Below are 14,613 nucleotides of genomic sequence, written 5' to 3'. Positions count from 1 at the left end.
GTTAATTCGGAAGTGTGTTGGAAGCAAATACTTCAATATGCTCAACATAAATCAATACAATAGCTGGTGTCATCTCCACACATTCTTGTTTGTGAACTGTAATGTTTTATTAGTAAAACTGTATGTCTGTGCAAATGTAATGGTCATTTCAGTTGAAAATGTGTTGTCTGTAATGGCAGTGTGCTACCACACCATGCATACTTCACTCTGTGCCACTCCACTCCACTCTACTCCAATCTATTCCACTCTATGCCACTCTATGCCACTGCACTCTACGCCACTTCATTCTATATTTCTCTACTCTACATCACTCTACTCTAAACCACTGCACTGTTTGCCACTTCATCTACTCTGCACAACTCAACTCTACTCAACACTGCACTCTATGCCACTATACTCTATGCCAATGCACTCTACTCTGTACCACTCCACTCTATACCACTGCACTCTAAACCCCTGCACTCTGTCAGTCAACTGTACATCACTCCAATCTACTCTGCACCACTGCACTCCATGCCACTGCACTTTACACCACTTAACACCATTACTCTGTCCCTCTACACTACGCCACTGCACTCTACCCTACACCACTCCACTCTATGCCACTTCACTCTACTCTAAAACAGTCCTCGCCAGTGCACTCTACTCCAGTGCACTCTACCTCACTGCACTTTACCTCACTCTGCACCACTGTAGCCTGTGCCACTACCCTCTACGCCACGCTACTCCTGTGCAGTTTTCACCACTCAACTCCAGTGCTGTCTACGCCACTCCACACCACTGCACTTTGACACTCTTCTCTGCAATACTGCATATTCCTACACAATACTCTAATCTACGCTGCTGAATTTTGTGCCACTGCACTCACCACTGCATTCTACCCCACTATACTCTGTGACACACTACACCTGTGCACTCTACTCAACACCACTCCACTGTATGCAACTCTACTTTATGCCGCTCTATTACACAACAATTTTTGCTACTCCACTCTATGCCTCTCTTCTCTACACCACTAACTTTTAGCCATGCTGGTATACAACATGGCTAAAACACATTGGCAAAGCCAATGCTTGTTTTACTGAAGCATTTGTAGGAAAGTGCCCCTTTTTGCATGATTACCCCCATGTTTTTCCTGACATCTGATGCAAAATGACTTGATGTGCCCTGGATCCCTACCAATCAGGCATGACATTGGCATCACTGGTATCATGGGTGTGAGGAGGTGATATGAAGCATCCAATGGTGCCTACGCAGCTTTGAAGCTGAAAAGACTCTGGGTCTAATGTTTGCCTTTTGTTGCAATAGAACGTGCTTCCTGGTCTCTCTGAAGCACAGGAAGCAATAATGAATCAAAAAAGAGATTTTCCATCATTTTTCGGTATAGTTCTCATTAATAGAATTTGTCTCTGGCACAAGACTAGAATTGTTGTGCTACAACCACTGAGTAGGTGCAGAACACTTATGTTTATAGACTGCCAAGGAGGGAGGGAGGATGAGTCTCTGCCCACAGACTAAGAGAAGGAATAATACCTTACTTAAAATGCTTATGCCACAAGGGCGAAGTATGTTAAGTGTTGAACCGGACGGGAACGTGTGCCCCTTCCTGTAAAATTACTACCTAACCAGACCTGGAGACCAACATATACAGGGAGCGGAAGTGTTTACTGCGTAGGTGAGGAAGTCATCAATGCTTATGTGGCACTATTTTGATGCGGACTGAAAGCAGTTGATGTTTGGTTCTGCTAAAACCGTTTAGTTTGTTTCTGGAATATTATTGTATTTTGTAGTTATTAACAAAATTGTAACTAATTAGCTCCAAGTAACACGTGTTCAAATTCCGAATATATATATATATATATATATATATATATATATATATATATATATATATATATATATTACATGGTAGTCGAGAGTTGTCTAATTCTCCAGCTAACCATGCTTAAAATGAGTTTCTTAAACTTTTACCAAACCTGATGCTTTATTTTTCCTTTAGGTGGCTTAGACAGCGTGGAGTACTTTGACATCAAGCTGAACGAATGGAAGATTGTGTCACCAATGCCCTGGAAGGGTGTGACTGTGAAATGTGCTGCTGTTGGCTCCATGCTTTATGTGCTGGCTGGCTTCCAGGGTGTTGGACGGCTGGGTCACATCTTGGAGTACAACACTGAAACAGACAAGTGGGTGGCCAACTCCAAGGTCCGCGCTTTCCCCGTAACCAGCTGCCTAATATGTGTGGTTGACACTTGTGGGGCCAATGAAGAAACTTTGGAAACATAACTCTTCTGGAGGAAGAAGGACCCTATGCTTTAAACAGACGGAAGTGGAGCACATTGCTTCAAGCCGTCTATTAAAAAAATATATATATATATATCATCATGACTGTTGTACTACTTACTGTATTACAAAATGTATTCTCTTAAAGATCCGCCTTCAGCTTGATAAATTCTCTGCACATTTACCAAAAACGTCTCCTCGGTTCTCAAGCAGGCACAATTTGTTTGAGTGGATGTTTCCATCCCGCATCTTTAACAGCAGGTGCAAAACAAGTTAGTTGAAAAGGTCTACTCAAAATCGACGCAACTTAAACAAAATTTCTAAAGAAATGTTTCATTTTATCTGATCTTTTGCTAAGTGAATAAGTTGTCTCATTGAAAAGCCTGTTGGTTTAACACGACTCTGTTGTCCCAAAATAGCCTGAGGGTGGTAGAAAGGAATTGGGCAGTAGTAGTTTATTGAAGTATGGTCACATTAATTTTTTTAATCTTGTATATGCTGTGTTTGTTTCTGCTGTGTTTTTTGTACTACTTTGTTACAGCTGTTTCTGCTCCGTTTTAGCTGCGTCACATGTGTATTACTTTTTTATTATGCGTGAACTATTATTTAGATCGTTCTGTCTTCTCTAGTTGTCTTTAGAGGACTATTATTTTTCTGTCTTTTTGCCGCCTATAAAAGTCATAATTCACACTGTTTGATCACATGAAGCCCAACTTAACTTGGAAGAAAGTTTAATGAGAGGATGGGTAGGTTGTGTTTTGCAGTAATTAAATGGGGAAGCAGTAATTTAGATTGTCAACGCAATACATATTTAAAAGTGGATGACCAGGATTATCGCAAATATTTATAAACCGGTTGAATCTAAAATGTGGAAATGAAAATTCCTGAAGTGATGAGTTAAATGTTTGTAATGTTTATTTTATGTGTGTGGCACTTACGTTGTCAGAGTCCAAGTTGCAGTGAATTGTGTCACAACACATCAAAAGCATGTCAGTTTGTAGCAAAATACTCCTTTGGAGCATACTAGTACTAGTTTTTTACTAGTGCCTTTTCATGAGGTTACATTTTCATGATAGGCATGACAAATTGGATCTGTACTGGACTGACCTCTGCATTTAACGCAACCTTTTATACTCTCAAATTCTGGGCTTTTCAGACGTTAGTTTTTTTCTTTCATATACAGGCTGGTATAATGAATAACACAAAACCTATTGTGGTATACATTTGTGAACCGAAATAAGTCACAAACTCATGCTAATGTGTTGAAGCTTAAGAAACATGTGCATGGTTTTCATGCAAAGAGGTTCTCTTCTCACCCTCTAAATATTTTCTTCAAATTTTCACTTGGTACCATGTGTACAATATTGATCAAAACTGACCACTTTTCTTATATTTAAGATTCAATTCACCTCATATTTTGGAATATAGATAAAGCAGTCCAGTTATATATCAATCGATTTTATTTCTTTGCCCCTCATTTTATTCCCGTCAGCAATAGGAATCCTTGTGAAATTATTGTTCCATTGTACGTGACAAGAAATGAAATTCAATTAGTTAGCAAATTACTATGCCCACTAAATTCATTGTGGCTTAAAGCAAATTCTCCGAAAAGTTACTGTTACACATACTCGTGTCTGTATTTCTGTATAGAATTGAATAAGTAATCATAAGTTGACGCAGTCTTCCCTCCAGCACATGGCGAGGAATAGATCAAAAGCTCTTGCCTGCAGTGTTTTGATGACTGAGTTGATGCTGAAAGCAGCGCTTGTGGTAGGAGCAAGCCATGTGATGCCATCAAAACACAGTGAATAGCCTCCTCTTCTTGAGCTCTGCTTTGTGATACATCATACGTTTTGGGTGTTTTTACTGAATGAAAATGTTTAAACAATGCAATAAAATGTTTTGTCACTGTGTAAGTTTGTTTCGCTCATCAAAATTGTTTTGATTTGATTTTTCCTCAAGGATACTTGAGAATTTGGGAACAAGCTACTGCTGATCCAGGCTCCTTGTCTTCACTTTAACAAACATGTCATACCAGCCATCAATCTTTTAATAAATGTGTGCTTGTAAGATATGTAATATTTAACCAAGACACTATAGTGACTTAACTGCAGCCAGCGAATACCATCCAAATGCATCCTAACTCGTACATCTTTACTCCATCACGCCATTAGGTGCTGCAACCCAGGGTACGATAGGAGTATTTCTTTAGTCACTCACACACAACACCAACCCTGTTTTCCACAAAGGCACAAGCAAAGAACAACTGTTTCAACCAAGCACTCCTCCATCAGGTGGCATGCTATCCACCGGATAATGAGCTTCCGAGCACCTCAGTGGGGTATGAAGAGCTTTACAAACGCAAATACTACAACTACTCTGTATATTTTGATTTATCATTTGAGATATTTAGATCAAATTCCACCTCAAGGGTTTCAGAACAGTTTGCATTAAACCTTGATACATACAGTCAAGCATATATTGAGTAGTGGGCAATGCCACACGAGCACCCAAAACGGCAACCTGGTACGAAGCACTGTCATGCATGATTTCTTCTCGGCAGAGGGATGACTTCCCATGCAACCAGTGCTGCTTCTACTGATGGGTAAATGTAGCTGAAATAGATAGGGCCCAGGGGGAACGCAAAGGGCCACGCTGTTAAAACCAATGCACTTCATAGAAGGAACCGTAGCCTACACAGGAAGGCGGACCTCCGAGACCAACCAGTGATAAGGACTGCTGGCGAGCCTGAAACAGTCTTCTTTGCCCACCCTCCATTTCAGCTGTGTCTAATTTAAAGTACCCCCGGGCCCAGACTCCCATTGCGTGTTCTGCTGCAACTGGTCCTCCTGTGTGTGCGGGGCACCCTGCTGGTGAATGCGACACAGAGTGCATGGAATGGCTGAAATGGACCTCTAGGCGGACTGGCAAGTGGTGAGGACGTGGTGCGCCTGCTGCATGGAGCAATTCTGGCAGCCCAAAGCCTTGTTATGGGGCAAAAGAATAATCCTTAGCAATGGATTGTAGCCTCTGGTGCGATTTAGCAAAAATATGACACCACTAGCCAGGAAAGAAATGTGTAGTGACCAACATAGAGAGTTTGTTGCTTACCTGACCCTCACAGAGATAACACACACAAATTATACAGATTTTGGCACAAGAGAAATGTTCGCTTCAAAAGCAAGGGTCAATAATGACTATTGTTCCTGTTTTTAATACTACTGTCTAAAAAGCACAATGCAAATTCACAGAGGTGAAGCGTATACTGAGAGTTCTCAATGTTAAGTACTCCATGCTTTAAAGATTGACTTGGGGGCGAGAACACCTATTTTTCACAATGCCACAGAAGTATCTATAGTCTGTATTACACTTGCTGGCTCCAAAAGATCATCCAAATCACTGAAGGAATCTAAACACAGTAAAAGACACAAAGAGCTGGAAAGTGACTGCAGAAGAAGAGTAATACAGTGCGACAGACATACAACTTTATGTACCCTCGTCTGTAGACTAAACAAGATATACAAAAACATAACTAATTGATATGGGGAAACTGCTCATGTTGTTAACACCCTACGATATCTGTTCATGATATTTGAAGATCGCTGGGGACACCCATATGCTGATAAATGCTGATCATGCTTCAGAGCGATATCACAACACATGGTGTGTATCACCTTTCGTTGGTTGTTTTAATTGCTTTCCTTGACAGGATTGCACGTAATTTCAGGTTATTGGTTTATGGCACTCAAAGTTGGGAGTATCAGTGCGGAGAGGGGTTGGATTCAGGGATAATATTCATTGTTGCAGGATGGCTTTATTCATGGCTGAAATATGGATTTAGGCTACTAATTAGTGATTGGTTTATACATAGGATGTTTAAGAGTATGTCATGCCTAGTTCTATAGCAAACCATAAAAAAGTGATTACTTTGCTCATGTGGAATATTAGAGGTATCAACGAGCGACACAAGGCAAGAAGATTATTGACGAATCTAGATAGGCATGTTATAGATATTGTTTTTCTGCAAGGGATGCACCTGACACCTGGACACTCATGTTCTTTTAGTTTAAAATGGTTCTCCCACCACAGGTATTTTGCTTCACATAGTTCGTATTCTCAAGTGGCAAGGGGTTTGTATTTTGATGCACTGGCTTGTTGATTTTAAACTGCACCATAAACATGACAACAGGTTTCTAATCCTGATGGGCACATTAGGAAATGTAATATTTGAAAGAGACTATTAGTTATGGATTACTCACCTTAGAATACCCCCTGGCATCAGACTGGTTCCTGAGAATTCTTTCTTCAGCAGTACCCCTGCACCCCGGTAGGTGGCGTCGGTTGACGTTGTGGTCCCCGGAATGACGACATAGTATCTACTTAGACGCTGCCCCTGCGCGCAGACGTCAGTTCTTTCTTTTTCCGCACCAGTCAGCGCAGATCCGGAGAGAGCGGTACCTCGAGTCACTTTTTTACTCTATTTTGCAACTTTTCGTCGACATCTTTTCGAGTCATTGTGACTCTTGGTGCACAGGGTTGTCATCTTGGCATACCGGCTTCAAGCCTTATGGCCTTGTAGCTCCTGCCCCAAGCTGATGTTGGTGACGGTCCCCCATCATGTGTGCCTCTGGTGCCTGGAGCACGACCACGACCCGAAGTCGTGCTCCGACTGCCGGGCCATGGCCCAAAGTCTTTGCGGGAGCGGTTCCGAAAGCTTTTGGAGGCCCAGCAATCTGCTCCGCGCCGGTCGAGGTCCTGGTCGAGAGGGAGGTCGCAGGACCGGTCGCGGATCCATCACCACCACTCCTAGTCGAAGTCTTCGTTTTCGGGTAAGTCGTAGCACAAAAAGGTCGAGAAGCACCGTCGCGGATGGTAGTCGTCCAGCTCCGCCAGCGGAGACTGTTGGGTCGGCTCCGAGCCTCCCTCCCTTTCCAGGAACCGGAGCGACCCCTGCCCAACTTCGTAGTTTATATGAACCCCCCACTCTAATTTTGGGCAGCCCGACTCCCCCAGTGAGCCTTCGGGCCCCGCGGACTCGGCTGGGGGCTCTAGGCCTTCGATGCCGGTGGCTTTGGCACCGCAGGTACCAAGGGATCCAGGCCTGGATCCAGATCACCGCTGGTCGACCTTGTGATACCTTCTCCGGCGCCGAATCCATTCGCGACACCTCCGCTCCCACCGACGCCGGTTGTGTCCCCAACCGACATCGACCCCAGCCTCCTCCTCGATGTGAACATGGAGCCGGGCCGACGTCGTCGACCGGTACTTTTGTACCCCTGATCTCCCCTGGTGTTACCCTATCGCCCTGAGTGACTACCACAGGAGGGTAAGGAGGACTGGGAGGGGTCTGTGGACCCTCTGGCAGACCTGTTGGAAGAACCAGACTGGTGAGAGGAGTTGGGTGATGCCAGTGGTCTGGACACTTCTACAGACCTTAACATGCTTTCTCCCCCTACTGTGGCTACGGAGGAGGGTGCATCATATGCAGTGGTGTTGCCTAGTGGGGCTGAGGCCTTAAACCTTGAGCATTCCACGATGGCTGGAAGGACTAACCTCCTAACTGAGGTGCTTCAATCGACAGTGGCCTCTTCGGAGCCCCTGCTGCCGTTCAGTGAGGCCCTCGAGGACATACTTTTGGGAAACTGGTCTAAGCCCAATACAGGGGCTCCTGTGGATAGGATGATTGCCCGACGCCACAGCCCGGCCCCGGGCGACGCCTTTTCCTCTCCCAACACCCTCCTTTTTCCTCTCCCAACACCCTACCCCTGAGAGATTGGTGGTCCAAGCCTAGATTTCCAAGAGAGCATTCCCTACCTCACTACCTGATAGGGAATCCAAGAAGCTGGAACATCTTGGGAAGAAGATGTTTTCTTCCTCCAGCTTAGCACTGCGGTCAGTGAACACTGCATGTCTCTTGGGCCGTTACTCCCATTCTGTGGGGGACACTTTCGCGCATGTGATGCCACAGTGCCTGGAGGAGGCCCGAGCTGTGCTCTCCTGTGCAGTGGCCGAAGGGAGAGACGCAGCGAAGTTCGCCATCCGATGTGGACTAGATACCGCTGACTCGCTGGGCAGGACGATTTCAATGTCAGCCCTACGACACTACGCTTGACTGAGGTCCACTGGCTTTTCTGGTGATGTCCAAGCTACACTTTTGTACATGCCCTTTGATGGCCATCGCTTGTTTGGCAACAAAGCAGACAACGCGCTTGAGCGCTTTAAGGACTCCAGGGCTACGGCCAGATCCTTAGGCCTCTCGTCCCGTGCAGTCTGCATTTCGACCCTTTCGTGGCTATAAGAGGGGTGCCCCACCACGTTCCTCCCAGAGCCACAGGCCTGTGCAAGCTGTTCAGCCTCTCTGCGGCCGGGGTCTTGGGACCCACAGTCGTGGGTCTTTTGGCAAGAGCCCCCTCTGTAGCAGCCTCCAAGCCCTCCTAGTCCAACCTTTCAGGGCCACCATTCGCCAGTGGGTGGCAGGATTCACCATCACATCCCCCACTGGCTCAACATCACATTGGACGGGTGGGTTTTGCAGATAGTCCGACGGGGCTACTCCCTCCTCTTCGAGACTACCCTTCCATCCATGGCACCTCAATTCCATTGCTTGTCAGAGGATCACTTGGCCCTTCTTCAACAAGAAGTCACAGCTCTCTTGGTCAAGGGAGGCATTGCGCGAGTGCCCGTCCCAGAAATAGGTTGTGGTTGTTGTTCCCACTACTTTCTGGTGCCCAAGCAGGACAAGGGCCTGCGTCCTATCTTGGATCTCAGGAACATCAACCTCTTCCTCCGGCCAAAATGTTGACATTGGCTCAGGTCCTGTCTGCCCACGACCCTGGAGACTGGATGGTAGCGTTGGATTTACAGGGCGCTTATTTTCACAGCCCTGTCCTGCCGGCTCACAGGCGTTACCTACGGTTCACGGTAGGTCACGAGCACTTTCAGTTTACTGTGCTCCCATTTGGCCTTACCAGCGCCCCTCGGGTGTTCACGAAAGTGATGTCGGTGGTCGCAGCTCATCAGCGCAGATTAGGGGTTCCAGTCTTCCCCTATCTCGACAACTGGCTGTTGAAGGCGGGCTCACCCCAGGCTGTTGTCTCCCACCTCCAGACTACAGCCGACCTCCTGCATTCGCTGGGGTTCACCCTCAGTGTGCCGAAGTCACACTTGATTCCCTTTTAGAAGCTCCTTTTCATCGGAGCGGTTCTGGACACAGCACAGTTTCGGGCTTATGCTCCCGAGCAGCGAGTCCGGGATATTCGGGCTATGATTCTGATCTTTCAGCATCTATCCCAATTTTCGGTCAGAATGATCCTGAGGCTACTGGGTCTCATGGCCTCCTGCATCCTGCTGGTGGACTATGCCAGGTGGCATATGCAGGTTCTGCAGTGGGACCTGAAGTTCCAGTGGGCACAGCATCCGGGGAATCTATCCGATTGCGTCCAGATCTCGGAGGGCACTGCACATCAATTGCAGTGGTGGTTAACGAACCAAGATTGAGTCAGCGACAGGTCCCTCTCCCTTCCCCAGCCAGAGTTCACCGTGGTGACAGATGCGTCACTTTTGGGATGGGGTGGCCACATGGGAGAGGCGGAGATCAGAGGCTTCTGGTCTCCGGCGGAGTCCGGGCTCCACATCAACCTTCTGGAACTTCAGGCAATCCTTCTTGCGCTGAAGGTTCCTTTCTTCTGTCAAAGGGAGAGTAGTGCAGGTGTTCATGGACAACACCACCGCCATGTGGTACTGCAACAAACAGGGCGGAGTGGGGTCATGGACCCTGTGTCAGGAGGCACTTCATCTCTGGAAGTGGCTGGAACATCAGAGCATGTCCCTGATGGTTCAACACCAGGCAGGTTCTCTGAATGCCAGGACGGACGAACTCAGCCGCCGGTGCATGATGGATCACGTATAGCGTCTTCTCTCGGAGGTGGTGCAAGGTATCTTTCAGCGGTGGGGAGAGCCTTGGTTAGATCTTTTCGCCACAGAAGAGAATGCGCAATGTCAGCAGTTCTGCACGTTGGAATTTCCAAGGCAGCACTCGCTCTGCAACGCTTTTCGTCGCGAGTAGAGTTGCGGTCTTCTATAAGCCTTTCCGCCTATACCACTTCCACCCAGAGTGCTGAAGAAGATCAAGCTCGACCGGGCCTAAGTCATTCTTGTGGCCCCAGATTGGGCTCAAAGAGTACGGTAACCTGAGGTCTTACATATGGCCTGGCGTCCCTCCACTAAAACTGTATGCGGCTGTAGATGGAACAAATTTGTGGCACAGTGCACAGCAAAGGCTGAAGATCCCCTTTCTGCCCCCCTTTCAGAGGTTCTCCTCTTCATTATTTCTTTGGACCGGCAGGGCTCTGCTCTGGGCTATCTTTTGGCCATTTCAGCATTCTTTCGGCTTCCTGACCAGCCTTCTCTTTTCAAGTCCCCTATTGTAAATCGCTTTTTTAAGGGCATTACTCACTTGTTTCCTCCAATTCCTTTCGTGATGCCCTGTGATGACCTATCTTATGTGCGCTTCCTTCGAGCCGCTACATAACTGTCCTCTCAGACTTCTGATATTTAAAACTGCCTTTTTGGTTGCCATCACCTCTGCTCGCAGGGTGAGTGAGCTTCAGGCTCTTTCTTCCAAACCTCCTTTCCTGGCTTTTCATCCGGACAAAGTTGTCCTTCGCACTAGGCCTTGTTTCCTTCCCAAAGTGGTTACCTCTTTCCACATAGGACAAACCATCACTCTGCCCACCTTCTTCCCGTCCCTTCATTCTTCTAAAGAGGAAGAGAGGCTCCAACGTCTGGATTCAAAACGTGTGCTTTCATTCTATCTGGATCACATAAAACAATTCCAGGTGGGTGACCAGCCCTTTGTTCTCTATGTGGGCACCAAGAAGGTTGGGCAATGCAAAAACTAACCATCTCATGATGGGTCGTTCTTTGCATCAAAATCTGCTATTCCTTAGCGAAAAAGGAACCTCCAGTGGAGTTGCGTGCCCATTTCACCAGGACGACCGCAGCCACTATTGCTTTTGGACGTTGAGTCCCCCTTCATGACATCTGCCAGGCAGCATCATGGGCTTCCTTGCACACGTTTGCTAAACACTACTGCCTGGACAGCCAAGTCCGGAGAGACAGCTTCTTTGGCCGTTCTGTTCTCCATGACTTTCTAGTGTGAACTTAGTTCGCAGACCCACCTCCGGGGTTGGTATTGCTGGGGTATCTATTCTAAGGTGACAAATCCATAACTAATAGTCTCTTTCAGATGAACAAAACAAGTTACTTACCTTCGGTAATGATATATCTGTAAGAGACATGTATTAGTTATGGATTCCTCACCGCCCCACGCATCCTCCTCATTCTGCGAACTGACTTCTCGGGTAAGGGACTCCCTTTCAGGACCCTAGTTTTGTGCACCAGCATGGCTATGCGCTTCTGGCCTGGAATGTCGTGTTAAGTTCTGACGTCAGCGCGCAGGGGCGGGATCTAAGTAGATACTGCAAACTCTTTCCAGCAACCACGATGACAACGACAAACGCTGAGTCAACCGACGCCACCTACGGACGCTCAGTGGTACTGCTAAAGAAAAAATTCTCAGATCCAGTCTGACGCCTGGGGGTAATTCTAAGGTGAGGAATCCATAACTAATATATGTCTCTTACAGATATATCGTTACCGAAGGTAAGTAACTTGTTCATTAGCACTGATTTATGTATATGCCTCGAATGTCTGACCCCAGTTTTTCTTGGACATTTTTACCAAATTTGGAAACTTCCATGTGGACACTATGATTTTGGGGTGAGAGGTTAGCTTTAATGGTTGGTACCAAAATGGACTACTCAGGTGTTAGACACTTGCATAACACACAGTCAACAAAGGTGTTGTCTGATATCTTCAATCTTTATGTATTGAACGACATGTGGCGCTTCACATACCCAACTGCGAGAGAGTAGCGTTTTTTTTCAAGATACATGAGCCATCTTCTAGACTAGATTATTGGTTTGCCTCTCCCAACCTGGAAATCTGAACAACCAAAGTGCTCCATTTACCTCAAACATTATCTGATCACTCTCCAGTCTAATTAAAATTGCATCTGCCTAGTTCTAGGTTAGCCTACTGTGCTGGAGATTTCCAGCTGCATCTTTATTAGACCCAGTGTTGAAGAAGGAGTTGAAGTCCTCTATTGTGGAATATTTCCACTTCAATGTAGGCACATTACAAAACATGCCACAGTATGGGAGGCATTTATGGACTCCATACCTGGGGAGGTGATAGCGAAACATGCAAGAGTGCTGAATAACATTTGCAGGCAGTAAGTTCGTCTTGAAGCTGAGTTAGTTGATTCGGAGAGTAAAGTTGCCATGGTTTATCAGCAAAAGCTGACAATAGGAAGTGCATTTAGCGGGATGTTTCCACTTTTTCGGGAGTATGGATAGAATTGCTCCTTGAATCAATAATGGCAGTTCCCCATCCTATAAGTATAAGGCCTCGGCATAAACTTCCATGAGGTGCGGAATCAGGATATGTTTGTTCACCTTGTAGAAATCATTAGACTATCTGAATCTCGGGCCTTTGCCAGTGAGTAAATAGCCACAACTGTAAAGCGGACGCCGACATTAAGGTAGGGAGTCGGCATTCTTTCTTTTCCGTCCAGTGAGGATATCAGCCCTGGGAAACATAATAAGGGAGCACAATCCCATTGTGAAGTGCAGTATCTTGAGTATGGGGGTTTGAATCGGCCACAAGGAAGAAAGGCAGCGACTATTAGGTTACCAACTAGGTGTATGGATATAGAAGGAACACTTGGTGTTGGAGTAGGTAGTGTGGTTAGCCCCAGTAGTAAGGAAAAGAACCCTGACTTTAGAATAAATAGATATACACCATTACGCGCCAGGGCAGTTTTTGATCCAACTAAAGGAAAGCCTGTCTACCCCTCGCGCATTTCTCCCCCAGTCTCTGAAGTAAGGGCTCATGTAAGACTGGGCAAAGCTAAGGGGAGTACCTCTGATGAGTGCATAAGCGTTAAAGGCAAGAGTAAAGGTAAAAAGGGGGTTCCCCCTAAAATAAAAGTAACCCCTTCGCTTAAAATCTTCTATAAAGTTATGTCTACCACTACCACTACTACCTGCTCTTCCCAGTCTATCCCTGTAGTTAACGCCACAGGAATATTGAACCAGGGGGATTCCTTGGGGGCCCCTATTACGTCGAATCTTGCTAAAGAAGGGAGCTCAGATATGCCATCAGATTCGGTGGAGGTCACGAAGCATCCAGTAGTTAGCCTGGCAAATAGATATTCAGCACTGGTGGCCGATGAAACAGAAAATATCACTATGGAACCAACAAAAGCCACAAAATGCTCCTAACGCAGCGCAACCTGATATAGCACATAACTCTGTTATTACCAAGAATGTAGATGCAGCTCACTGGCGGATATACTTCTTGCTATGAAGGATGAAATCACCAGCAGATTTACGGTGTCTGAGGCCAACCAAGCGGAGATGGCTAACAGATTTTTAACTTCTGAGGCCAATCAGGCAGCAATTCAAGCGTCATGCGAAGCGCTAGCTAAGAGACTGGATGAGGTCACCCTAAGAACTGAGACAATCGAGATGGAAATCCCTAAAATTAAGGAATCTATGCGCGCTACTGAAGTGGAGGTAATCAAGCTGTCTACTCAGAATAAAGAACTAAAAGAAGATCTTGAGCGTCTGGAAAATCATTCGCGGCGGAACAATTTGAGACTCTTGAATGTTCCGGAAGCTTTGAAGGGGTCTGACATCAAGGGGTTCGTAATATCTCTCTTGAAGGGTTCAGTGCTAAAGGGTTCACCAGAAGTAGATCTTGTACATGAAATCCAGAGGGTGCATCGCGATCCCTTTAGTAGGAACCCCGCGAAACAGAAACCCAGAAAGATCTTAGTTAATTTTCTAACGTATTCTGTGAAGGAGCAGATCTTGTCTTCTGCTCTGAAAGAAGGCTCCATACTTTTCAATAGCTCTAATCCTTTCACTTTTCAAATTAGATCAGATATCTCACACACAACAGCAACTAGGCAGTGGGAGTTGGGGAAATGGTTGGAAGAGCTGAACAGTATTGGGCCAAGGCTCAGTTGAAGATTCCAGCACTGCTTCGGGTGATGTGGAACAATCACATGTACCAGATTAAAACTGGCGAGGAGGCAGACGCTCTCATAGTAAAGATCAGAAACGAGAGGGGAGGGAAGTTGGATCATAGGGATGTTTTTTTCATTTTGCACCATATACTATGCTTCTAGCAGAAATTCTGTTAATCTAGAAACTTTTATATTATCCCACAGGGGAGAGAGGGCCAAATAGGCCTTTGCCTATTGGA

General features: G+C 46.1%; 1 protein-coding gene across 3 annotated transcripts in view; it reads left to right on the top strand.

The window, feature by feature from the left end:
* Nucleotides 1–4,196, top strand: part of KLHL7 (kelch like family member 7) — a 378,349-nt gene extending 374,153 nt beyond the window's left edge. For all 3 annotated transcript variants that reach the window (XM_086941766.1, XM_086941765.1, XM_086941767.1), the window contains exon 11: nucleotides 2,000–4,196. In XM_086941766.1, the coding sequence (XP_086797892.1) occupies nucleotides 2,000–2,283 (284 nt within the window). In that variant the 3' untranslated portion in view covers nucleotides 2,284–4,196. The remainder of the gene's footprint in view (nucleotides 1–1,999) is intronic.
* The last annotated feature ends 10,417 nt before the right edge of the window (nucleotides 4,197–14,613 follow it).

This window comes from Lissotriton vulgaris, chromosome 10 (assembly GCF_964263255.1).
Source record: "Lissotriton vulgaris chromosome 10, aLisVul1.2, whole genome shotgun sequence".
Classification (NCBI taxonomy): domain Eukaryota; kingdom Metazoa; phylum Chordata; class Amphibia; order Caudata; family Salamandridae; genus Lissotriton; species Lissotriton vulgaris.
This window is presented reverse-complemented; position numbering and strand designations above follow the sequence as displayed.